The 27475-nt window shown below is 42.6% G+C and overlaps 1 protein-coding gene across 2 annotated transcripts in view; it reads left to right on the top strand.

Moving 5' to 3' along the window:
- The window catches only part of ANXA11 (annexin A11), a 65329-nt gene extending 46939 nt beyond the window's left edge, over positions 1–18390 (top strand). For both annotated transcript variants that reach the window (XM_065408570.1, XM_065408569.1), the window contains exons 4-15: positions 573–1013; positions 1504–1591; positions 2042–2136; positions 2610–2723; positions 4268–4358; positions 4549–4628; positions 6154–6210; positions 9271–9364; positions 11314–11409; positions 14555–14613; positions 15606–15728; positions 17640–18390. In XM_065408570.1, the coding sequence (XP_065264642.1) occupies positions 573–1013; positions 1504–1591; positions 2042–2136; positions 2610–2723; positions 4268–4358; positions 4549–4628; positions 6154–6210; positions 9271–9364; positions 11314–11409; positions 14555–14613; positions 15606–15728; positions 17640–17699 (1398 nt within the window). In that variant the 3' untranslated portion in view covers positions 17700–18390. The remainder of the gene's footprint in view (positions 1–572; positions 1014–1503; positions 1592–2041; positions 2137–2609; positions 2724–4267; positions 4359–4548; positions 4629–6153; positions 6211–9270; positions 9365–11313; positions 11410–14554; positions 14614–15605; positions 15729–17639) is intronic.
- The last annotated feature ends 9085 nt before the right edge of the window (positions 18391–27475 follow it).

Genomic DNA, 27475 nt, shown 5'->3' with positions numbered 1-27475 from the left:
ATTCTACCCTAGATGCCCAAGTGCGCTGCAGAGGATTTTATAAATTATCTGTCTGCCACATAAAATACCCTAGGGAGGAGGGCAAATGCATTTTACTCACAGTATCTGAGAGTAAATCCCAGCTGATACAGTAAAACAACCATGATCAGAGAAGGAATTGACCTGTACCTTGTTTGGCTTTTTGGTGTTGGTGTTAATCTGATAACCTTTTTAACTGTAAGGATGGTGTGGTTACTAGTGCTGCTTGAATGAGCATGTGGTCTATAAAGCTAGAGGCTGTGGTTATGTGACTGTAGTTCTGATGGCTGAGGTAGAGAAACTTAAGAAGAGACAGTAGCAGATATGCATGGAGTATGGTTCATTTTCTCCATGGTTGCTGGTCAATCCCTTTCCTTTGGGGAAGGAGATTTTCACACATGGATATACACTTCCCTTTCCTGACTTGGGGGAGGTGACTCTCTACTTTACTTTATTTATTTATTTATTTATTTATTAATAGTGCCAAGTATACAGCTGAAAGTCAACACCTGATCCATCTTAATCTATATTGCTTTAATTATCTGTCATTGCAGGCTTCTAATTTGTCAGGAAGCTTTGGAGGTGCCAATGTACCACAAAGCATTTATCCTCCTGCGCCTGGAGGCTATCCCCCTGTCCCTCCTGGGGGCTTTGGGCAACCTCCGTCAGGACAGCAAGCCTCTTACGGAATGTACCCCCCACCTGGAGGAAATGCAACAGCAGGAATGCCAGCTTATCCAGGATACCCAGGCAGTCACATGCCGCAGCCACCACCAGGGCAGCAGCCAATGACCTACCCAGGGCAGCAACCCATGCCACTGCCTGGGCAACAGCCAATGACCTACCCAGGGCAGCAACCCATGCCACCACCTGGGCAACAGCCAATGCCACTGCCTGGGCAACAGCCAATGCCAAGTTATCCATCAGGCCCAGCTGTGAATCCCTCTATGCCTTCTTATTCAGGATCTGTGATGCCCACAATCACACCTGGAACAGTAAGATGCATTTCAGTGTGTTTAATTTTTAATTGCTGCATGTTTCCTTTGCGTAAACCAGAAGCAAACTAAGTCCAATAAAATCATGGACAAAGGAGGAGGTTTGGCCAGAGAGAGCTCTTACTCAGATAGCAACAATATAAATACAGACTGGGTGACATTAAATCTCATTTTAGCAAAATATCCTAAATGAAATTTTTAAAGCGAGTTTTAAATCCCTTTTATTGAATCTACCTTTCCTAACAAAATATTTCCATTTGCCTATACCACTTTATGAAACCTTAATTAACGAGATGCTGTGAGGCTTTTTCTTTTCCACATGTCCACATAGTTTGAATATAAAATGAATAAACCATTTAAATGCTGTTGTAATTTTCGTCGTTTCTTCTCTGACATGGGCTGTGACTGGGGCAAGTTACTAATAATGTGAAATCCAGTTTTCTAGCTAATCCAGTATCTAACAGTTATCCTTTTTATTGGCATGACTTAGTCTGGAAAGAGAGGCACAATCACTGATGCACCAGGATTCGACCCCCTGCGGGATGCAGAAGTTTTGAGAAAAGCTATGAAAGGATTTGGTGAGTGGTCCATGGGCTTAGTTTCTGTTGAAAGCAGTATTGCAGCATTGCTCCACCACTGCCATTCTTCATTGTTATACTTGCAAAGAGTGGAATAGTTCCAGAACTGTTATCCTTCCTGTAACAAACTAAACCTTTATCTGAGGTAATCAACTGGGAGAGACCACAAGAATAACCAATGTTATGAGTCTGGTGTGTTTCTTTCCGTTGTATTTGCAGTTGAGATTAGTGCTGGAAATAATTTGACAATCAGAGCATATAACTAGAATATTTGATGTAATGTCCCATCTGATACGTTGGGGATGCTGTGCAGTAAGGGTTCAATTCAGCTCCTACTAAAGTCAAGAAAGTAAAGAATTTAGCTACTGACATAAGTAGGAGCGGGATCAGACCCTAATAGAATGTGATAGCATTAAAATGTCATACGTTATGCATCCTTTGTGTTCACAGGAACTGATGAGCAGGCGATTATAGATTGTCTTGGAAGTCGCTCAAACAAGCAAAGGCAGCAGATCATCCTGTCCTTCAAAACAGCTTATGGAAAGGCAAGTATTTCACAGACCATTAAGAGCCAACCACTACCTGCTGCCATGCCTTTTATCAATGGGCCAACCAGTGCCAATGCTTGAAAAAAAACACTGAGAATTAACCGATGTCGATATCACGCATAAAGGAATGATGGTATTGGTGGGCAGCCACCATAGCCCATGCAGGTATGGCTCCACCCTCCCTCACCTCCTGCCTGTAATCCAGTTTGGTTGCAAAGCATCAGTCCTCTTTGCTAACTGTTCATTTTGACCCTTTGTTCGGTATACGACATTTAAAGTTCTTTTTTTTTTTTTTTTAAGTTGTTGCCAGTTGCTACCATTAGTACCGTTAAGTGGAACAATTTTATATTGTGTATGTGCTACTTTTTCTTAAATGTGAAAAAGTCCCAGTAAGCTGCAAGAATATAGTGCTAGTAATTGTTAATATCTCTGATTCTGAGCCTTTTTAAAAAATTATTATTTCCAATCAGGATTTGATCAAAGATCTTAAATCTGAGCTGTCAGGCAACTTTGAGAAGACAATCTTGGCAATGCTGAAGACACCCGTCATGTATGATGTTTGTGAAATAAAGGAGGCTATAAAGGTTTGTTTAGGGAAATTAAGCCTTTAAGATTATGTAGTTTTTGTTAATCATGTTGGGTGCTTAAATTCCCCAAAAACTTGTCTTTGGATTGTGTCTCTTAAATGACTGTTTATGCCCCATCTCTCAAGTAGACAATGACCAAGTGTAACTGTGAAATAGATTTAAGGTTCTCTTTAATAAAAAAAAAAAAGCGAGAGCGAGAGAAACAACATTATGCAGAGGATCTGTGTTGGTGAGTCTCAGGAACTGAGTTCTAATCCTGATTCTGCCACTAAGGCCTGGTCCACACTAACCCCCCACTTTGAACTAAGGTACGCAAATTCAGCTACGTTAATAACGTAGCTGAATTCGAAGTACCTTAGTCCGAACTTACCGCGGGTCCAGACGCGGCAGGCAGGCTCCCCCGTCGATGCCGCGTACTCCTCTCGCCGAGCTGGAGTACCGGCGTCGACGGCGAGCGCTTCCGGGATCAATTTATCGCGTCTAGACAAGACGCGATAAATCGATCCCAGAAGATCGATTGCCTGCCGCCGAACCAGGAAGTAAGTGTAGACGTACCCTAACATGCAGTGTGGGTGGAGGCAAGTTATTTAGACCAACATTTTCCAGATTGGCTGCTGATTTGAGGTTCTTCCAGTCTCGGATGCCCAGGTTGAAGCATGCTGGGCCTGATTAGCAGAGCTGCTGAACACCCACAGCTCCCATCGGCTTCCTTTGGGTTGGGGTGCCCAGGGCCTCTGAAAATCAGGTCCTTAGATATGTCACTTGGGCACCAAAAATTACTGGGTGAAAACTTTGGATGTAACCTCGGCCTTGGTTTCCCGCATGAGTAAAATGGGGATATAGTTTCCTATCTCACCTAGGACTTCACATAGAATGCTTTAAATGATGGAAAGCATTATAGAAATGATGGTTATTTATTATTGAAACTTTCCAGACTGTTTTGCAACCTTTATTCTCAAGATAGTTCCATTTTTAAACATGTTAATTCTTGAACTTTTTTGATAACCTTACAAAAATGAGCTGAAATAAATATGTAAATCCCTGAATCACAGCACCAAGGTTTCCATAGAAGTTCTCAGTTGCAGGGTATAAGCAAAGTAGCCAGGGGGTTGAAACAACACTTAAAAACGTTAGTTGCCCTCAGAAACAGAATTGGATCAAATTAGTCTTTCTCAAGTATTGTTCATTATAAGAAATATTAACTGTGTAAAATTTGCTGTATAAAATCTGATATAAATGATTATATCATTTAAAATACTTTTATAAGTACTTAATTAATGCCCTTAACATGGCTCTTATGTTTTCTCAGGGGAAAAAAGAGCCTGTTAATATGTATTTATGTTCTGGACGTTTGTATTATGAGCAACATGTGAACTATGCAGCTGGAATATTTCTTACACAAAATAATGACTTCTGAATTGCCTAGTTTTAATTCTGACCTGGAGATAGCTCACTGCTGTAATGTATTATCATACCAAGAAACTGAGTGTCCAAGATATGCGTGTGTATATATTTTTTCCTCCCTTCTTCTTTGCATATAGGGTGCTGGCACAGATGAAGCCTGTCTCATTGAAATAATGTCTTCTCGCAGTAATGAGCACATTCGAGAAATCAGCAGGACCTACAAAACAGGTTAGGCTTGACATAGTCCCAGTAAATCTATCTTTTCTGATCACCCTGCAGAGCACATTTTCATAACAGTAATGGAAAAAATCAGAGGCCTCCACCAGGCATTGGAGGCTTTAATCACAGATTTGTAGTAAAACTGTGTACAAGCACTTGTGAAATGAGCAGATATGCACAATGACTTTTGGTCTTGCAGAATTTAAGAAAACTCTGGAGGAAGCTATACGAAATGACACATCTGGACACTTCCAGAGGCTTTTAATCTCACTTTCTCAGGTACTTCAATACTCAAGTAATACTTCTGTACAATCGTTCCTGAAAATTAGTGGACATAGTGGGGTGAGAGAGAGATGCATATCCAGCTCTTCATCTGATATAAACTGGCATCCCTCATTGGCATCAGTGGAAATGTGCCAATTTACAGCTGCTGAGGATCTGCTCTCTTGTGTTTTTAGCCTCTAAAATTGAAGTGTGCTGTTTTTTGTAAGGCACTCTTGAATATGGCCACCATAGCAGTACATGGTCCTTACTGTGCCATGTGGTGTAAGATGGTGAAAGTCCTTTAGCAACGCAGGTTGAATTATTCTGGCTAAGAAGAGAATAAAAGGATAGAAAAGACTTAAAATTATCATGTGGCTAGGCATCAAGGCTCTAAATATTTCTCCACTTTCCCCCCGTTTCTTGTCTTGTCTTTTATAAGAAAGGGTAATATGTAGTAGGGACACACAACTTAATTTTTAAACCACATGACAATTGTATTGAAGGTCTGCAATGGAATATGTTCATAAGTGTTTGCAGAACCTGGGGCCTTAGTTTTGAACTCAGTTGTGGCTAACTCAGTTCACTGTTTCTCCAGGAATCACATAACCTGCATTAAAATAAAGAAGCAAAGCGCTTAAACTAAACTTGTTTGGAAAGTAATTTTATTGTTGCACACACACACGCGCACGCACACACACTTGACCTATGTTTTTTTTTTTTCCAATTTTGAAATTTTGATGCAAAATAGGGCAAGAAATTTTTGAAATTTGTTTCCTGTTTTTCTAATACTGGTTTCTACTTACCTATTTGCAGTGATAAAAGGAGCAAGTACTGCAAACTTCACTCATGCAAAACTTCCAATGAAATCAGTGTATGATTTCAGAAACTGATCCCCAGTCTGGAAAATGATTGTCTGTGTTAGTGCTGGTGGGTCTTCAGAGATGAGTGAAAGAAGGGGGGAAAATAAGCTTAACTTTAAGAAATAAAAATACGATAATATTGATATCCTGTAACTACCATACATAAATCCTCATGTCCCCGTCTTCATGGATTTATTTTAATTTTCTGTCTCTGTACAAGGATATTCTACCCACCACAAATCGGTTCATAATGTTTTCTGGTGGGTTTTGGATAAATGAAGATGGTAACAATGTTATTCTTTCTATTGTCCTTATGCTTGCACCAGTTCATTGCAACAGTAAGGCAAACACTCTCTCCTGAATTCAGGTGAACACTATTACTTGCACACAACTATGTTTTTCTTTACTTGATTATAAGTGAATCCTATATTTTTATCTGTTACTTCTATGAATAGGAATTTTATTTGCCCCAAGGTGAAAGGGTCTGCAGTTTCCTGTACCTTCAGAACCAAAATCCCCATAGTAACAAAGCAAACGTGGCTTTGTTTGTCCCAGGTTATAAACATTAAAGTGTAAAGACTTAGTGGCTTTTTTTGGGTGTGTGGGAGCTTGAGTGGAAGGGGCTGTTTTGTTAACTGAAAAGGGTGTATATTAATTGCTACTATTTGTAATTCTTTCAGGGAAACAGAGATGAAAGTACAAATGTAGACATGTCCCTTGTCCAAAGGGATGTTCAGGTTAGTAAGAGATGCTTCCTTGTGTACAGGTGTATATCTCATCTCAGCATGTGGGAGTTTAGTAGCACAATTCCCATTAAATCCAATAGGATTTGGTCTACTCAAACTGGGCACTTTGAACTGAGAGATTTTATTTGTAGTTATTCTCTTTCAAAACGTTGTTACTACTTTTGTTTAGTTGATTTTGTACAAATATTTTCTTTTGACCCTTTAAAAAAATTACTTGTAAAAATAACTGTTCAAAGATTGTTGATGATTCATTTAGGTTGGTTTTTAATAACTTCAGTGGCTTGCTGCCCCCTCCCGCCGCCCCCCCCCTCCTGTTTCTACAAAACAATATCAAATGACGTCTGTGGCTGAGGTTAGAAATTGCTTTGGAGATCCCCACGAGAATGTGGGTACCTCCAAACATGGTTCTGCTTACTGATGCTGGCAAGCAGGAATTGTCAGGTTCCTTGCAATGCATGCCCTTGACTATTTTATTCTGATTACAAAGTGTGTTTTATTGGCCCAGGGCCAATGTTTCAGCCCAAGAAGGAGCCCCGAAGGACCCTGAGGTTATGTCTACATTGCAATTAGACACCCACAGCTGACCTGTGCCAGTTGACTCAGGCTCACAATGATCGGGCTATGGGGCTGTTTAATTGCAGTGTAGATGTTCAGGCTCACGCTGGAGTCCAGGCTCTAGGGCCCTCCCACCTCACAGTGGCGAGAGCCTGAACATCTACACTGCAATTAAACAGCCCCTTAGCCCGAGTCAGCTGGTATGGGCCAGTTGTGAGTGTCTAATAGCATTGTAGACAAACTTGACAGAGCAATAGAACTGTGTGTTTCTGCTGCAGGAGGCTGGAAATGGAGATCCTGAGCTAGGAGGACACAGCCCTTTCGTGTTGTGGAATTGTGTTCTGTGAGATGCTCCTTATGTCCCAGTGAGTGGATTTTGAGGAATGAGATGGGAAGGGTGAAAGTGTTACTCCTGAGGGAATTCTGCGCCAAAAAAGAAAAATTCTGCGCATATTTTAAAATTCTTCAAATTTTATTTGTCAAATAAATGGGGAGGCTCCAACATGGCATTGGGGAGCACAGGCCACTGGCTGCACAGAGATAGGAGATCACTGTGCAGCTCCCACCCGGGACACGGACTCAGCGGTAAGGCTGCACGCAACCTTGACACAACACAAGGGCAGGGCCTACCCCAGAAACACCCCAGGGCCCTGCTCTTCCATGCCAGGCGCACCAGGTGTGGGCAGGCAGGCTCAGCAAGGCATGATCCAAGTGTGGAGGGGCTTAGTGTCGGGGGATCCAGGTGTGGGTTGAGAGGGTTCTGTGTGGGGCAATCTGGGTGTGGGTGGCTCAGTGAGGGATCTGGATGCACAGGGTCTTATTGAGAAGTTCTGGGTGCATCGGTAATGAGACTCTGAAGGGGGGTCCAGTTGAAGGTGGTTTGGGCTCAGCGGGGGGGAATCTGGGTGTAGGGGGGATAGAGCTTGGCAGAGGGGTGTGAGGGACTCGGGGAGGGGTGGGTCCAGATGCAGGGGGAGTGAGGCCCAGTGGGGTGGGGATCCAGGTGCAGTTGGTTGGGGCTTGGCAGGGTGGGGATCCAGGTGTGGGTGACACGTCGGGGTGGTCCAGGTGCAGTGGGAGTGGTCCTTGTTGATGGGGGGGGGGGGGGAAGGTTCTTAGTGTGGGGGGGGACGAGGTTTGGTGAGAGGGTCTTAGTATGAGGTGGTCTGGATGCCCGGGGGTTAGGCAGATGGGGGGAGCAGTTCCCTGTACAGTGACCCCTCCCCCTGCAGCCGAGGAGCGATGGGCGCGGGAAGCGCCGGGAGGGGAAGTTTGCTGAGTTTTCTACAGCTGGGGGAGAAATCTGGGGGTGGGTCTGACACAGCCCTGGATGCCGTGCATGGGAAGAGGAAATCCTATTCTCCCCAGCCCAGCCGAGACTAGCAGCTGAGCCTGGTTTAGGGTAGGAGCTACCAGCTGGGTCTTCCCCAGTCCCACCCTCTGCTCCACAGTGATTTACCTCTCTGCTGGCTGCCCTGGGCACCTGAAACATACTGTTGGGGAGGGTTGCATGACCACGCTTGTGGCTTCTCTTTGCTCCCCTGTCAGAAAGTCATTTTTCTGAGGGGAAGCAAAGAAATCTGTGGAGGACATAAATTCTGCACATGCGCAATAGTGCAGAATTCCCCCAGGAGTAGAGTGTCTCTCATGGAAGGCTTCATCCAAAGCCCACTGAAGGCAATGGGAAAAGACTCTCATTGATTTCAATGGGCTTTTGATCAGGCTCTGATTCTGTAAATTTGTGGATCTGTTGGCGAAAGCCCTTGTGTGGTGGGTGGGAGGGAAGTATGTGAAGCAGCCACAGGCTGAAGACCAGTGTTTTTAAGTGCAATACATGTTTGGAGCAGAGGAAAACTTCCCCTTCCCAACTAACTAAACTTCCCTCAAAGCCCATTAACTCAGGATTTGTTGAGCAGGGAGACACTTGGATCCTAATGAAATGTTTCACCTTGTCATAGCATGTAGCCACTTACTATCTGGGGAAGTGGGAGAATAAGATCTTTGTGCCAAGGACTGTGTCTTTCTCTGGGTCTGTACCATGCCTGGCATATTTAGTGCCCTAGTGTGATATAAATAGTAATAAAATTAGCTTTCTGAATCGTGAATTTCATCCTAAGAGAAAAAGGAGAATTCTGAGGAACTCCGACAGTGTCTGGGAATATTTTAGGATGAAAACTAGAACTGAACCTTATCACTCGCAAGAATTACTCTCACCCCATGTGACCAATCTTTTTTTTCCCAGGGGTTTCCCCTTAAGGTGGGTACTCTGGAGCTCTTGTAGTCAAGCATCTATGCATCTTTCACTGGCAATTATGGGTGCAAATAAGGCTTATAATGTGCATAAAGGCTCAAGCTAGTGCCACTCAGGTCACTTGTTGTTCAGACCGAGTGGTCAGTGTTAGAAGAGGGGAAGTGTATAAGTGCCTAGAAGGTAGGTCTAAAAGCCACCAGACTGGGAAACTAATTAATGAAGTGTGGATTCCTTTTTGTGTTTAGGAGCTCTATGCTGCTGGAGAGAACCGTCTAGGGACCGACGAGTCCAAGTTCAATGCCATTCTGTGTGCCAGGAGCAGAGCTCACCTCAGGGCAGGTAATGGTGTCTTGATTTGCTACATAAATGTCTCCTAAGGAGCTTGGATTACACACATACACGTTGCTTTTAGCTTATCCTGCTGTGTGTGTGTATGTAGGCCCATATCTCTCCTAAAGATGAAACTATTATAGAGGCTCATCTTTTGTCTGAATTTGTGTCTTACGAAGAAATTAAGGAGCTCTACTTAATTTTTACATCCACATGCCCGCATGGCAGTCCCATATATTCCTTGTTACAGTCATATCAGTAGCTCTTTTGGAGTCTACACACAAATACTGTAATTGTTCTACAGTTAGCACCATTTTTAAATGCTGGGTATTGGGACTCTGGGGTGGCATGAGAAAGGAAAAGGTCCGAATCTCATCCTTTAAATCTAGTGCCATGCCCAATTAGTTCCCTCTATATCCAATGCTATAGTGCTCTGATCTCAACATGGGTCTTTTCTATTCTCGTCTTTTATCATCCCTAAACAGTCTCCCCATTGCTACTCTCAGTGCAGCTCGACTGGTGTTAGCATGGAGCTGTAGTGTAGACAAGGTGCTTTTTAAGGGCTAGACAACACGGTGGTTAAAAACTGCTCTGCACTAGTGCTCCCACCATTGCTACCACTTGTGGAGCTACAGCAGAGGGAAATTTTAGGGAACATGTCTAGTGCAGACACAGCCATAATAGTTCAGAATGTCAGTTTGCAGCTGTAGATGACTTTGGTTGGCATTTTTCTGTCCTCCTCCTCCACAACTGAAGTTTCATCATGGTCACAGTCTGCAGTCACCCAGCTCTACATCTTGCTCATGGTACAGAGAGAGAGAGAGAGAGAGAGAAAGTCTACGTATAGACCCTAGACTTCATTTTTCCTTTGGATCTCTGTAGCAACGTGCTCAGCATGGCTAAGAGATGTGGCTTAGAAGTGCCCCAGGGTGAGAGAGTAGAAGAGGATGCTTTTTTTTTTTTTCATCCCTGGTCCTCCTTGTGATCCTGGATTAACAGAGTAGCTGTTACTGTACGACGGTCTTAAAGGTCACCTTCCAGTCTGTCATCAAAGTTTTAAAAATGAACGGCTTAACTTTAGGGAACTGTGACTAGGCTATAAAGTCTTTATGCTGAGATTTTCAAAGGAGCCTAAATGAATTAGGCTCCCAACCTTAACTGCGGGGTTGCTAATTCAAAGCCAGCCTGGGTTGGCAATGACCAGAAAGTTGTATGATTGACAGTCTCAAAGAGGACAAGATGGAGAAGTATGGAGAGTGAACAATCCACTCCCCTGCAGCCTCTAGATGCACTAGCTAGGCTGTCTGATCATTAGGGTGGTGGCTTTGTGGTTTGTTTGGTTTTTTTAAATCCTGTTTAAATTTAAAGTTTTTTTTAAAGTTTATATTTAGAGGTGTGTTCTAGATCTTTTTAAAGATTGATTTAGTGTGTGTGTGTGTGTGTGTGTGTGTGTGTGTGTGTGTGTGTGTGTGTGTGTGTGTGTGTGTGTGTGTGTGTAAAAAAGGCCTCTCTTTACCACAGACCCCTTTTCTGTTCATGCTGCTGGGCTCTAAAAGGTTGTCGCCAATAGCAGGACTATGACTCCTATATCCTTGAAGAAGCAGAAATCAAGACAGGGAGATATGAAGAAGGCATGTCCTATTTATTCACATCCACCCTTCACAATTACCATGAAGAGAAGGGGGTAGATTATAAATGCATGGCCTCTAAATGGAGTACTAAGTGTGGGGAAGTCTTGCCGGGCATGAAGGATGAACTTCCAGTTTTATTTTGAAAACTGGCAAACTAGGCCTGAAAAGCATTTGAACCACCGTCACCAAATGCTACTGTAAAGGCTCTGTAAGCATAGTATAACTTCAGAGAAAGCTGACAAGTATAAGCATGAATCAATGCCCATCTTACAAGACTGGCTGCTGAAAGCACTGTTTTTCCTTTCTTCCCCACCCCCCCCCCTCTAGTTTTCAGTGAGTACCAGCGGATGTGTAACCGTGATATCGAGAAGAGCATATCTCGTGAGATGTCTGGGGACCTTGAAAGCGGCATGGTGGCAGTAGGTATGTCTTTCTTTTTGTTTCAGTGTATAGAAGCTGTTGCAGCAATGACAATAGCAGCAGGAATAGCTGCGGTGTTTGCATTGCTCGTTCTAGCTGGAGATGGGGCTTTTTGTTTTCCACCAGAGGAAACCTGACCTGTATTTCCAGTTTTTCGCATTTTTGTTGGGCCTTCTAGTGAACCTGCCTGCGGTTAATAAAACGTGACAAATAACTTACCTGGAAAGGAAGGGTGAGGCTTCCACTGAAGGCAGCCTCTGGACTTAAAATTAGAATTTGTTAGACAGAGGAGAGGTAATTATTAAGCATATATGGCCTCATTTTCAGAAGTAATGAGCACTTTCCATTGAAGTCAACAAGAATGGTGCGTGTTGAGTGCCTTTTGAAAATCAGGCCATTAACTTCAGTGGGCTTTGGATTAGGTCCCAATTCCTTAAACAGCAGCTCAGCTGGGTCAAGCTTTACCAGTTTAGAGTTGCTGTGCGTCCTCTCTGTAAAGCACATTGTTAAGGCTAATTTACTGACACATCTGTTCCAAATTACCTCCTCTAAATAACTGCCTTGCTATGACACTTGGGTGCTGCCTCCCACAGAATTCTTTTTCTTCTTCTTCTTAATTACATTAACAAGTAACTGGTTAACATGGTTTAACAGTGACTAGAACAGGGCCATGACAATAAAAATTTGGGCCCTGATCCTGCTGTTGCTGAAATCAATAGCAAAACTACAGCTAACTGCAACAGGGGGAAGAACAGGCCATTTGGCTGCCTTAGGATAAAGTTGCGGGTTCATTTTATGCAAGTTCCAACAAAACTTTTCAAAATGTTGAATTTTATGTAAATGTCCTTTATTTTTCACTCCCTAGCTAATGTGCACACTGTGTAACCATCCTTTACTAATAATTAATGTTTTTGAAATGCAGTTTTAGAACTGATTGCTCTCTTAGTTAACTGTGCTTATATTTCTCTGCTTGGCCAGATTGTCATTCCAATGACTTTTTGAAGCCCTCAATGGGACTTATTTCTTTGGCTTTTGCCATGATTGATAAATTCATACCAGATTAATCATATCCTAACGTTAGAAAGTCAGTCCTACAGAACAGAAATAATAGCAAATTAAGTACATATTACCACAGTAAAACTGGGACCCCTTTGGCATCGTATTTAGGACTGAGGATAATGTATTTGAAAAGGCTACCATTTACCACAGCAAAGAAACTCTATTGTCATAGCTTGGATCCTACAGTCTGATCCTTTTAGGAGTGCCCTTTCCCCACATGGAGTCTCACTGACTTGGGTGGGACTTTGCAAGAGTGCAAGGTTCCAGTTACAGGACTTGGACTCTAGTTTGCAAGCAAAGCAATAACCCTTTTTAATGTGACCTTCGTAACATTAATGTTTGATCATTATGTAACACATTGAAATCATCATGGTTTTGACCAGTTTTTATTGCATAAATCAGCCTTTTCCCTGGGATGATTTGTTCTTTGCACCTAGTCTGCAAAAGTCTAATTGTAAATATTTGTTTCCTTTTGGTTTTGCTGTCTTTAAAGCTTTCTGGACTGTACAGATGGTAATTTACAATAATAGACTCAAAATATCTTGCAGTGCAAGTGGATTGTTTTAGCTGATTATGGTAATCGGAAAACATACATTTCATGTTTTATCATCCTCTGTTTTGAAGTGAATTGTGCACATCCTTGGCAGTTGTGTGTATATGTGGACTGCTGTCTTTCATCTACATTTCAATTAAAAACCAAGAAACCTACATTTTTCTATATAAAGTGTGCATTGCTATGAAACACTCCCTTTTCAGATTTGCTCCTTACGTTTTACCCTGATCTTAGTTGGTTGCTTTTCATACTTTTGTAATTCCCTATGAACTGTCCTAATGAGACGGATGTGTGGTGTGGTTACCGCATCGTTTGTTTTACACTTTGTGACTGACTGTTTATTCATATCAAATATGGGATCCGTTTGTAGATTTTTTTCATTCTGTTGAAATAATGGGTGGGATTTTTGTCAGTATATTTTTAATATGCTTTTTTACCTTTCTTATGATTTATGGAAAGCCAGTTCTAGCTAGATTTCACTTACACGGGGATGCCAAGATTTTCAAAAGTCCTTGTGAACCTGTGTGCAGTTACTAAAACAAAGAACAAATAACTTGCCTGGAAGTGAAGGGTGAGGCTTCCAGTGAAGGCAGCTGCTGGACTCAAAACTAGAATCCCAATTTAGTCTCCTAAATCAGTTGAAGTCAGTGGAAGGTGCTGGGTGCTCAGCAACTTTAGAAAGTCACCCCACTGATTTAGGCTCCTAAATGGATTTAGAAGTTAAATTTTATGCTCCTACCCTTGAAAATCTTCCCCACAGTCCATAACTGTAAGTTGAACTGCTAGTATAGTTTGGTAGCTTATCAAATTTTACGCTGACTATAGTTTTCAGAACTGTTAAAATACAAATTCTTTGTGGTCATGTAGCTGTTAAACTGCCACCTATTTCTGCATGTGCTACAATGGCTATTAAGTTGTCGAAGTCACCTAGAATTAATGCTATGCAATGCAGTGTACTGAATCCTTGTTGTTGGTTATTTCTCTGTCTAAAAGTCCCAGACTTTGGCAGCTGGAGGGAAACCAGCTGTCAAGTATTTGAAGGAAATTACAAGTATTTTTGATTATACAGCAAGAGGCTGGAAAGTTGAGAGAATGGGACTCATCTGACCAGCTTAACCACTCCCTTGAACTTTTAGGACAAGAAATTGAATCCACCTAGCAGAAAATTTGCACTAGAACTTCTCCACATCAGGAAGACTGGCGAAGACCTAATGTTGTTCCCCTGCCTTAGTCCCATAACTAGATTCAGTTCATTGACCAAAAGATTCGCTTTTAGCAAGGAAGTACTGAGGTTTCTTGGACACTACAACTACTACCAGTCTGATGCAAAGTTAGAAACGTTGCCTTGCAAATTAAAAGTTAATTTCAGTGATTAACTCAAGTGAGCAGGAACAGGGGCGTGCGTGTGTGTGTGTGTGTGTGTATGTGTATGTAGAGAGAGAGAGAGACATACCTGATTCAGAGCAAGTCCAATAAAGTACAATGATTTTTATTTAGCTGTGAGTAACTAACCTGTTACTACAATTTCTTTTGCAGTTAAGTGCGTGAAAAATACACCAGCTTTCTTTGCAGAAAGACTCCATAAAGCCATGAAGGTAGGTCTCTGTGGCTGTGTGTGCTCTCTCTGTGCATCACTGTATTTTTATATAATTGCATAAGTGCCTTGGCACTGATAAAACATAACTTCATTAGTAATGGGTCAAATGTGTTGAGAGTTTTTGACTGAGCAAAGATTTGATCACTTATTGTGCGAGCATGGAATAAAGCTAGTTAGGCTGAGAGGATGAAAATCATCCTGGTTAGAGCTGTAAGTGATGTGAAGAGCTTGGGGTGTGCTGTCTGTATTAGGATGGGCACTACTGTACTTACTAATGTCCATATCTTGCCACCTTGTTCATGTTGAAAAGCACCTTTTTTCGATAAGCTCTACATATGTTTTCATGGAATATCTCCAGGAGTGAGTTATTGCTCACCCAGGAGTAAGGCTGATAAAATCTGGCCTTCAGTAGGGGATTTATTAAAGAAATGCACATGATCATAACCTGCTGTCTGTTTATGAAAGCCTCAATTCAGCAAAGCACTTAAGTGTGTGCTTAAGCCCCATTCAAGTCAAGACATTAAAGTTAAACTAATAACAGTTGTAATGCAAATTCCTGGCCTCCACACCTTGACCTTCCTACAAATGTATTTTGCTTCTATTTCTTGTTCTTGGAGCTAGAGCATGAGTCTAAAACTGGGATCCCCTCAGAAATGCAACTCAGTGCATTTATTTATGCAAAAGACCGAGACAAGGAAGGGTTGACAATGATGGGAATGTGTGGAATGGGGTGGAAATTCATCATCCTCTTCGGTTGCTCTTTGTGCAAGGAACTGAAAGTGGTAATGTCCTGTTAGCACACGCTTCATTCACTAAAGCACTGTAGGCTAAATTCTGCCCTGTGTTACTCTGTTTCAATCCTATTGACTTTGGTGGGGTTGCCCTGGCATAACATGGGGAAGGATTGGCCCTTGGACTCTCCAATTTGTGTTGAATTATCTAGAATTTGCAAGCTGATTGTATTCATGCACTTCACTGGTTTCTTCACAGGGAGCGGGAACAAAAGACAGGACTCTGATTCGAATTATGGTGTCGCGCAGCGAGGTTGACTTGCTGGATATACGCACTGAATACAAGCGGATGTATGGCAAATCCCTCTACGCAGACATCACAGTAAGACTTTTTTTTTTTTTAAATTATTTGTCTCCTACCGTTGATTCCTGTACATACCATAAAACCCCACTCCCGACACTGAATAACTGAGGTATGCTCCCTGCTTCTCTCTTCATGCATGGAGGGCCAAAGTGCCATGGAAAAGCTGTGTGAGGAGGAGACTGGGAAGAGGCCATACTGGTGGCTTCTGTCTACTCTCCATGGCAGCAGTGGAATGTGGGTTTGGAGAGAGAGAGGCCAAAGGATCAGCATCTCCACAGATTCACTGGCACCCACCTCACTTGCAGAGGAGATGTGCTGGGTCCCCAGCCTCTACTGGAGTGTAACGGGCTGTAATGGCAGCCAAAGAGACTGACTGCCTGCACAGCAACTCTGTAACCTGGCCATGGATGACAGAGAGAGGACTAGTGTCCCCAACCCTTAACAAATGCTCACTACAAGTCTGCCTTTGGGTGGAGATGCGTTTGCACTATAACTACTAGAATGTAAATTAAAGCCCGAAAATTGGACATGCTGTCAGCTGGGAAGGGGTGTGTGGTTGTGTGTAAAATCAGCTCTTTTATCAGGCAGCAGCAATTGCCAGCGCTAATCAGTTTAAACAGAGTTTGCGGTTCAAAGATATGAATCCATGGTGATTCAGTTTACTAGACTCTGATTATTCAGGACACCGTGGATGTGAATTAAAAAGTAGTTATAATATGGCCCCATTTCTGTTTCCTTTGAAGTAAAAGTGGAAACTTCCATTGACTTCAATGCAAACAGGATCAGGTTCCTAATGCATATTCCCCTTGTTAATGCAGAGCAGCCCTCTCCTTCCATTAACCATGGCATAGATCTGATTATTAAAATTATGAAATTTTTAGGATTTGTCCTGGTGTATTGAAGCAACTTCCAAACCCAGCTGAGAACTGCTGTGACACTGTTAATCCACACAGAACAGTTAGCAGCCATGTCCAAAACCAGATTGTAGCATGGCTTTAGCTAGTACACAGTATTCTTGGACAGAAAAACTGTGTGAGCCGTTTTACAGCACCGGTTTAGCTATCACACATTGTCATTCAGAAACCGATATTTAAAATGATTGTAGCTGGCATGCCTCTGCTCCTAAGGAACCATTGGTGAATTTCAGCCAGTATGGCATTTGTGATGAGATATTGTTAGCTGCAAGATGTCTCTTGTAACTTTTTCACCTCCCTCTGATACACACACTCTCTCTGATTTCTCATTTGGTTTGGGCCTAAATGGAAGCTTTTTTTTTTTTTTTTTCCATTTTCTTTTTTAAACCATGCCATAGAATGCAATAGATGTGTTTAGGAGTGAGAAATCATTCTGCTAGAGTCATTAATGTGAAATCAGTATAGCCATTTCAGCTATACTGGTGTCTAGTAGGATACTATAAGGATGTCATTCTCGTTGCATGTCCCCGTAACACAGCAGGATGGAAGGTCAGAGGGAAAGAAAATACGGGCCCCATTTTCCAGTTTCCATCACATTGCTTTTATGATGCTGCTCGAAAATTAGGTGACTTTGAATACTGGAGGACAAGTTGGTGTGTCCTCCATGACAGAAGAACATAACACAGTACTTAGGAGTCCAGGACAGTCTTCTGAAGAAATATGTTCTTGAAGGGTTTTTGCTAGATAAATCCTAAAGATCCTACTGTGGACTTGTACTGTGGTTGGGGTCAACTCTTTATTAGCCCTGGGATCTGGAATTCAAATGTGGAGTCTAGAATAATGAAGGCTCCTTTTTATTAAAGGCTTCCCTCAGTCCATTTTTAGCCGTTCTAAATGTTGGGATCCGTACAGTGCATCTTCTCTCACCTCCCTCACAAAAAACAGAAACAAAAAAGGAGCGTAACAATTGGATGGCTTTCTTTCCCTAACTTTTTCCCTTTGGATTTGTTGCTAGGGTGATACTTCAGGAGACTACCGGAAAATCCTGCTCAAGTTGTGTGGTGGAAACGACTAAGCGGAGCTTTCAGCTTTTTAAAAACCAGCTGCTTTTCTGTTAACGCGTTTAAAATATCAATGTTGGGTTTCGTTTCTTTTGGTTTTCCAAAAAACCAAACAGGCAGTGAATTGTTTTCCTAAAGCTACTATGTCTATGTAAAACTAACTCTCCATATCTTCCCCTTTCCATCCAAAAATGTATAATAAACACAAGAAAATCTAGCTATTGTAGAAACTGCTCAGGATTTTTTAAGTCACTCTCTAGTTAATGAATAACGGATTATTATTTCTGCTTGCATCCTTAGCTACAATAATTTTGTTTCCTGGTACAAAAATCACTCTTGTGGTGTGTGGGGGGGTTGGGGACTTTGTTTTTTGTTTTGGATGCCTTTTCTATGGACATTGTATGAGTCTTTTTTTCACATGCCAGTTTTCTTGCATTTGTTGCACACCGTGATTTTGTGTGCATGAATGGAACCGCCCTCAGTTTGTTTTGCATTTAATTATATTGTTTTTTTTAAAGAAGTTTTACTAAATACTTTTTTTCAGGAAGACCTGCTCTGCGATTTATGCTTCACTGCAAATATCACAAGAATGTAGCATCAATACCAATTCAGCCTCTCCAGTTATGGTTTTTGGATTGTGCCTTAAAAGCAATGCATATATCTAAAAGAGGATTGTAAAATTAAAGCCATATATCTTTTACACCACCCAGAACAGCTTCCTTTTGTTCTTAATATCATCCTACATTTTTTGTGTTGTGACTCAGTTAAACCATGTTACTTGGGACTTAGATGGAAACATTCTGCTGGAACTGATTAAGGGTTATCCAACCAAACAGAACTGTCTTAGCCAATGACAGTGCCTTGCTAATTGTGCACAGCTATTCTGTGTTTCTTTACTTATGCAATTTCCCTTGTGCTGATTAGATGTGGGTGTTTGACTTGTTTAATCACTGCTCTGTTTTTTCTCAGTAGGCATGTACCAAATATGCAAATCTCTCTACTCTGACTCATCTCTTCTATGATTGGCTCCTGTAATTCTGAATTTTCAGACCTTTTGCCACAACATGAATCCCTCTTCATTTTGTCACTCCTCCCAAAGAAGGAAAATGTCAAAATTTTCAAGAGAATAGGGGGTGAGCTGGAGCTGTGAAAGGGAAAGATTTAGGAAAAATGCAAAGCCCTGTTAACTGATTTCATTCCTTCCACTCTTATCTACTAAAACTCAGCCAGGCGCCTGTTCCTAGGATAAATTACATTGTTTACACTGGGAGAAGCCTAGGCCTTCCAAATATAGGTTTGAAACAACATGTAAGCAAATACCTATTGGTGTTATTCTGGGGAGAGGAGCCTGGCTGAGTCCTAGGGATGGGACGGGAGGCAAATAACTTCAAACTTTTTTTAAAACCTGCTTTGCCTACTGTGGTTTTACAGATCAATTAGTCTTAACCTTTGCCTAGTAAAACCTTCCTCAGAATAAATTTACCTTCACCTAATAAGCTCCTTGGCCTTCAGCCTTTAGATTTTTATTTGCTGTGAATGCCTCCATCTTTGGCCTTGGAATGAGTTCAGCTCCAGATTTGGTTCTCACCACAAAAAGGCCGAGAGAAGCAGTGTGACGCTGTTATAATGATGTCACTGCACTTCCAGTTTTGGTGGTAACAATGTATCCAACATTCTGGCTTCAGATATGGATGTGCCACTCGCATTTCAGGCAAAGGTAGGGATGTGCTTGTATCCCAAATCAGAACACCCCTAGTTCTGTCTGTTCTGTCAGACAGCCTAGCAGTGTGTTAAGAAAATTCTGAAAGGAAACCGTAATTGAATACATGTCTTCACCAGTACACACTAGTGACAAGAGCTGAATTCTTAGGTAGAAAGGAGTAACAGCCGCTTCCTGGACTTTGAGATTGTGGTAGTTGAGTTTGTCAGGTGTGATCTGGCCCAGGTAATAAGGAGAGAGGATCAGGCTGAAATTTTCAAAACTGCTGATGTCAAGGCATCTTTGAAAATCTCACCCTCCAAATGCACGTTTCGTCAAGTGTGGGGTCTGGATTGCTTATAAGATAAAGCTTTAAAACAATGTCTGAAAAGCAATTCTTTTTATTAAAAAGCACAAATGCAAAGTTAATTGACTTCTCAGTGTTCTTCATCCCTCTTCAATCTCTAGAAATCCTACAAGGCTTATTAAAGCAACAAAGTGCAGCTGTCTAAGACAGCCATACTTCGGAATATTATTCAATTCTGTTCTCTTCCATTGTCCTGGTGCTCAGCTGCCATCTGTGGGAAGAAGATTTGATATTATTTTTGGTGATATGAAGGCCAAATAGATACTTCACGTGTGTGAGTTTTTTGACACTTTTTAAAGAACAAATAAGAGACTGGCTTTAAGTATGAGAGCGGCTCTACTGATTCATTGGGTCACAGAGGGGAGACGCCTGCAGTCTCTCTGCAATTCTTGGACCATTCAACAATTTCTTCCCTCCCCCCACAATAGTATATACTATACCTTGTAAAATATAAAGAACATTGTCTTCTTTCCTAATTCTACAAAGCAGGTTACATCTGACTTCCATTCTGTAGTCCCTCGAACTTTTTCATTTTTGGAAAAAATTATAGTTAATGTAAGGGACAGCATTAATTACTGACTAGTAACTGTGGTTAATGGAGAGGCAGCATGGTCTAATGAATAGGCACTGGACTGGGATGCAGGAGCCCTTGGTCCTAAACCCAGCTCTTGATGCTGACCTGGAGAAAGATTTCTCAGGGGGGCTGAGGCACTGGAATGAACTCTCGCATGAACCAAGGTCCATCATAAACCTCAGGCTCCATGTGCCAATGTTTGCAAGGCACACTTCTGCAACCTGCCTTCTCAAAACACCCAGCTGTGTGTACATTAAATAACCAAAAAATTCACCAAAACAAAACCCCATATTTCATGCACAGGTTTTTTTTTCCTTTGAAGAGTGAATGGGAGAGAGAACAAACCACATATGACAGATATTAGTCACTTCACTTAATGCATGACTGGCAGGTGCTCAGCTACTAAGGTGATGAGTGCAATAAAAGATTTTGTATAGAAGTAATAAGGAGTCAGGTGGCACCTTAAAGACTAACAGATTTATTTGGGCATGAGCTTTCGTGGGTAAAAAAACACTTCTTCAGATGCATGGAGTGGATACAGACTAACACGGCTACCACCTGATACTTTGTATAGAAATGTGACCTTGTGGAAGTCACTTCACCTCTCTGGGCCTGCTGGTTTGCAGATGCTCTTCATGCATGCATGCATTTGGCATTCAAGCTCTGCATTTCAAAAGTAAACTCAGGCTATCAAAAATGTAATCTCTCCAGTGATTTTTCAAAAGACTATATGTCGGGCTACAACTGGGGGGGGAAATCGCATATTTTGGTGTAGCGTAACAAAAATTATTGCTGACCTTACTACATACTATCCCTAGGAGATACAGACCATCAAAAATGTCCATGAGGGGGATTCCAGGAGTGATTGGGGCACTCCATGCTGTTTCACTGATGTCCTTCAGTAAGGTCTTCACTTCTGACTCTAGATACTCGACTGTTTTCTCTACCTGCTAATAAAAACAGAGGCCAGGAAGTCAGGATAGGATGGAGGGGAAAGACTATCAAGCCTGCTTGTAAAACAACTAACTGAGGGTCAGGACATTAGCTACAACTGTGTTTAAGTCCTGTACTCATCCAGTCAGTTGAACTGCCTGTTGGTTTAATAACTTTTGTGTCATACTGACCTCTGGTGGCCATGAGAGATGAATTTTCATTTAATTTTGTTTTTTTTACATGTAGCAGCTCAATAAACTGAGCTGTTTGTAATGTTGGCTTTTGGAGGGTGGGTTAGAAAGGATGTCTTTGTTTGAGCCCGCAGAGCACCCAGGAAAACACAACCAATGGAGAAGCTAGGTCAGAGGTGCTGGGAGGAGGGCCTGCCTGTTAAGAACTGAGAAAAGGCAGATTAGGTGCCAGCCCATGTTCTCATTGAAAATACTTGGTGCTGAACATAAATTGTGTATTGCAGTTGCTTCCTACACTATGGCAAGACAATAAAGGGCCAGACTTGACTAGAAATCCATTCACTGCCTTTATTTGGGTTTTAAGCATCTGCAATAGCCCAGCCTTCTTCAGCCATGAAGTCTGCAAGGAACTGGTGTTAATGTTCTCACACAACTAATAATGATCTGATGCAGGGATCGGCAACCTTTGGCATGCGGCTCGCCAGGGTAAGCACCCTGGCAGGCCGGGCCAGTTTGTTTACCTGCTGCGTCCACAGGTTCGGCCGATCGCGGCTCCAACTGGCCGCGGTTCGCCGCTCCAGGCCAATGGAGGCGGCGGGAAGCGGCGCAGGCCGAGGGATGTGCTAGCCGCCGCTTCCCGCTGCCCCCATTGGCCCGGAGGGGTGAACCACGGCCATGGAAGCTCTGGTCCAGCTACTTGCAGATGCCCTGTGGGTGAAATCCTGGCTCCTCTGAAGTCAGTGGCAAAATTCCTATTGACTTCAGAGGCACCAAGATTTTATCTCCTGCCTTTAAGCATTTAGGTCTGCTGCAGATAGTGCAAGAGCCCTTGCCCCATCTGGAAGGTCTGGCTAAACTGAATCCAGGAAGGAAAACTGCCTGAAAATGTGGCCTTTTGCCCCACCTGTTTGGTCAGCCTATTAGGACTAAGGTTTGGGGCCAGGTGGCAGCAGTTCTTACCTCTTCGATCACATCTAAGCGCCTATGGATTGTGTTGTGTTCATTGCACCAGTCGCTCCTCCCTGAACTTCCAGGTGGTATGCTGACAGGATCTGCAGCAGCTGTGGAAACCATTACAGTGATGTGATGGGGCTTTGCTATTGCTAATGGCTGATAACTTTTCATCAGGCAGCTCAGCTTGGAGTTCTAATGACTGAAGGGCTCGTGGGATGTTAAAGAGAATGCAATGAAACATCAACATAGGATTTTTGAACCTGTGGTCCTAATAACTAAGCCTCCTAAGCCAGGCCCTGGGGTGTTATGTTGTGGTACACACACTGGGGTTGTTGGGATCAAGCTGTATGCTTTTTGAGACCATTAATTTTCTTCCGTGCCATGTAGCCCTTGTTATATGCATATTCTGTGCTTTCCATAACATTGCTGTATCTCTACTAATGTATATCCTGATGGTCAAGGAGGTGCAGCTGTACTTCCACATGACTCTATACCAGCCTTTCTCTAAGGAAAGTGGTGTACCCTGGCCTGGAAGGGCATGCCTGTTTGCTTATGCTGCTTGAAGGGATACAATCTGTTTGGTGATGCCCTGTTGCCATTGAACAAGTGTCTGTTGCTCTAGTTTCACAGCAGGGAGGAGAAATAATCAAGACGTGTACAAATGATGTTTTATTGACAAATGGTGTGTCTGTGGGGCTGTTTACAATGTGGTTAATCTTTGTTTATCTGCTTAGTAGTGCTGTTGATTGTTTGCATTGCTCTTCCTCCTAATTTACTCAGGAACTTGATTGAGGGCACTAATGAGCTCCTTTCACTTCATATTAGTGCACTTTTCATTTTCTTGTCTGTAGCCTCTGAGAGGACCCTGGGTATGGGTTAGGAGTCTGTCAGCATTCATTCATTAATGTAGCCATCTCATGATGAATTTCCTTTAATAATTCTTTCGTGTCTATGCGCTGCTGCTTTAGGGTTTTGTAAGCATTTGTGTAAAATCCTATAAGAGTTTTTTTAAAAATTCATAACTCATGGTACCTCCACAGACACAAGCATTTCAGCTGGGAATGCTGAATGTGAAAGGACAGGAGGCAGGACAGTCCTGTGGAGAAGGGTGTGAGCTGGAGACGGGTGTTCTATTTCCAGCTCTGCCACTGATCTGCTGTGAGCAAATTAATTCACCCCACACATCTTGTCTATTTAGCCTTTTAAGGTCTTTGGGATGGGATTGTCTCTGTGTTTGTACAGAACCCAGAGCAATGTGGGTCTCATTTCCTTTGGTCTCATTTCCATTGTTGGGTTTAGTGTGAGAGTGCTGGATGGCATTGGTGGTATGCAGGAGATCAGAGTAAATGATCTAGGCGTCCCTTCTGGCTTTAAACTCTGATTCTAAACAAATAATAATGAGTTAATTTTAAGAAGCTCCTATTAAAAGATGACTGACAAACACTAAAGAAATAGTGGAGAAACATCTTGTAACAGTGACACATTCTGCTATTTAAAAGGGCCTGATCTAGCACTCATGGAAGTAATTGGGAGTTTTTTCTATCAATACCTATAAGGGCTGAGCCAACTCCCATATCTGGTGGCTACTGCTGGCACCAGCCCGCAGGGCTGAGGGGAAAGGTAGAGGGTGGCCAAAATGTAGAAGAAGAATATCTGCATTGCTCAACTTGAAGCCATACAGTGGGGAGGGGGAAGGAGGGAGAGAGAGAGGCTAGCTCCCAGAAATAAAAGATCTGGGATCTCACTGGCAGATCATTGGCATATGAGCAAATTCAAGTCCTGAAGATTTGTTGACAGGTCCTTCTTCAGGGACCCTTTGTCCCCCATCACAGAGGAGAGGGAGTTATGGTTATATCGGGGTAGTCAATTATTTCGTCAAGGTCCAGATAACTTGGTCAAGCCATAGTCAAGATCCAGTCTCCTGAGAAGAAAATAAGTAAATAAAAAGATTTTGGGGTCCATTCAAGTTGGGACTTTGGGGACCACCAAGCATCTGGTGGTCAGGGTTTGGCCTGGGGTCCACTTATTGACTACCCCTGGATTATATGGTAAGATTCCTGTAAAGCTGCACTGGACCCACTTAAATGCCTGATATGAAAGAGCCGGGGCAGAGAGGGCCCATGTTCACTGTTAAATTAATAAAGTTAAGCCTGCTGCTTAAATCATCCATATGTCGGTCTTCATTTTCCTGCGTGTCCTGATCAATGTGCATCCTAGCTTATGTTTATTCCTAGTCTCTCCCCACACAATATCATTTACCTTCTCTTTGGAATAGGCTTTCCTAGAAACCATGTTTGTACAATCAGAAGAAAAGTTTGCCAAAGTTGCTCTGAGTAACTTTCCTATAGTTGAGTGAAGAGATTTTATTATTATTTATATGTCAGCTGAGCCTACAGGCCCACCCTGTAGAGCTTGCAACCCAAAAAGACAAGACCGGTAAAGGCTGGGAGGGGAAAGAGAGGAACTTGCGAGGTGAAATGACTCATCCAAGGTCACAGGAAGAACTGGGATGGGAAACATTGGGCTCCTGACTCCTAATCTAGTGCCCTATCCACTAGCCCATTCTGCCTGTCTTCTTGCTCCACAATATAGAATTCAGTAACTCCTCACTTAAAGTCGTCCCAGTTAATGCTGTTTCTTTGTTACGTTGCTGATCAATTAGGGAACATGCTCGTTTAAAATTGCACAGGGCTCCCTTATAATGTCGTTTGGCAGCTGCCTGCTTTTTCCACTGCTTGCAGGAAGAGCAGCCCTTTGCAGTTAGCTGGTGGGGGCTTGGAACCAGGGTGGACCGGCAGCCCCCCATCAGCTCCCCGCTCCCCTAAGTTCCCTGTGCGGCAGCCGCCCAGCAGGCTATCAATTACCGGCAGTTCAGCTGTCCCTCCCCCCACTGCCATGTGCTGCTCCTGCCCTCTGCCTTGGAGCTGTTCCCGGGAGCCTCCTGCTTGCTGTGTGGTGGGGGGAGGGGAGGAAGAGGAGGGCTAATGTCAGGGTGTTCTGCTCCTGCCCCCCGCTTACCCCATCTCTATAGAGCATGGGGGGACACAACAGGCCTCAGGATGAAGGGAGCTTGCTGGCAGCAGCTGCTGTCTCAACTTGCTGACCTACTTAAAAAGGCAATGTACTTAGAGTGGGGTCAGCGTACTTAAAGGGGCAATGTGCATCTCTCTCTCACACACACACAGTGAGTGTCTCTGTCTCTCTCTGCCATGCTGTCTCCCCTCTCTCCATTTGTGCTGCCTTGTAGAGTGTGAGGCTACATTAACAACAATGTGTTAACCCTTGAGGGCTCAGCCGAATGCTAGTTCATCATTTAGCAGTAAGGCATTCCCTGAGAAATATCCCACCCTTTGACTTCACCACCTCAACCAAGCTTCACAATCATCACTGCTGTGTACAGTATTAAATTGTTTAAAACTTATACTCTGTGTGTGTGTGTGTGTGTGTGTGTGTGTGTTTGTGTGTACAGACGCCCCCCGGGTTATGCAAACCCGACTTACGCAAATCTGCACTTACAGGAAAAAGTTCCATAAGCTAAAAATAGGAGGGTGTTTTTTGCATAATGCTGGGGTATATGTTTCCGACTTACGCAAAATTTGAGTTACGCAAGGTGTTCCGGAATGGAACACTTGCGTAAGTCGGGGAGTGTCTGTATATATAATATAGTCTTTTGTCTGGTGAAAAAAATTTCCCTGGAACCTAACCCCCCCCATTTACATTAATTCTTATGGGGAAATTGGATTCGCTTAACATCGTTTCGCTTAAAGTCACATTTTTCAAGAACATAACTACAGCGTTAAGCGAGGAGTTACTGTAGTGCTTACTGGGAGAGGGCAATTTGAATATTGCATTTCAAATACACACTTCTTCCAACTCAGAGCTCTAGTCAAAATGTCAGTGATCTCACTCACCATCTAGCTTAGACCTACTTTACATTGTCCAAGTTAACTTTAAATAAATTAGTCTCAGAAGTGATTCTTTGCTTACCACCTTTTCCATTCCCTTTCCCCCCCCTACCCCCCTGCTCTACTACAAGCTGTGGGGAGGGGAAATGGGTACAAAATTATATATTAGCTGCTGAATATTCTATTGAATTTCTTAAGTACAGTTATAAAGTGGCTAAGAGCCACAATAGTTGCACTAAAAGTTGTTACTTGAACAGAATCCTAGAAATGTAGGGCTAGAAGCGACCTCAAGAGCTCAGCGAGTCCAGCCCCCTGTGCTGTGGCAGGACCAAATAAACCTAGACCATCCCTGAAAGGTGTTTGTTCAACCTGTCTTTTAAAATCCTTCAGTGATGGGGATTCCATAACCTCCCTGGGAACCCTACTCCAGAGCTTAATTACCTTCACAGTTAGAAAGTTTTTCCTAATAACTAACCTAAATCTCCCTTGTGGCAGATTAAGCCCATTACTTCTCCAGGTCCAGTGAAAGTAGAACAAGAACAATTGATTGTCTGTTCTCTTTATACATACCACCTTTAACATGTTTGAAGACTGTTATCTGATCCCCCCCTTAGTCATCTTTTCTCAAGACTAAACATGCCCAGTTTTTTAACCTTTCCTCATAGGTCATAAATCTTTTATCATTTTTATTGCTCCCCTCTGGACTCTCCTTAATTAGTCCACATGTTTCCTAAAGTGTGGTGCTCAGAATTGGACACATTACTCCAGCTGAGGCTTCACCAGTGTGGAGTACACTGGGACAATTGCCTCCCATGTCTTTCATATGACACCCCTGTTAACCCACTGCAGAATGATAATGGCTTTTTTTTGCAGCTGCATCACATTGTTTACTCATTCAACTTGTGATCCTCTATAACCCCGAGATCCTCTTCAGCACTACTACTGCCTAAAAGTTATTCTCCATTCTGTAGTGGTGCATTTGATTTTTGATTTTTTTTCTTACAAAGTGAAGTACTTGTTTTTACTGAATTTCGTCTTGTTGATTTCAGACCAATTCTCCAATTTGTTAAGATCATTTTGAATTCTAATCCTGTCCTCTCAAGTGCTTGCAACCTTTCCAAGCTTAGTGTAATATGCAAATTTTATACGCATACTCACCACTTCATT

Source organism: Emys orbicularis, chromosome 7 (assembly GCF_028017835.1).
Source record: "Emys orbicularis isolate rEmyOrb1 chromosome 7, rEmyOrb1.hap1, whole genome shotgun sequence".
Classification (NCBI taxonomy): domain Eukaryota; kingdom Metazoa; phylum Chordata; order Testudines; family Emydidae; genus Emys; species Emys orbicularis.
Note: the sequence above shows the minus strand (reverse complement) of the source record. Positions and strands in the feature narration are given on the sequence as shown.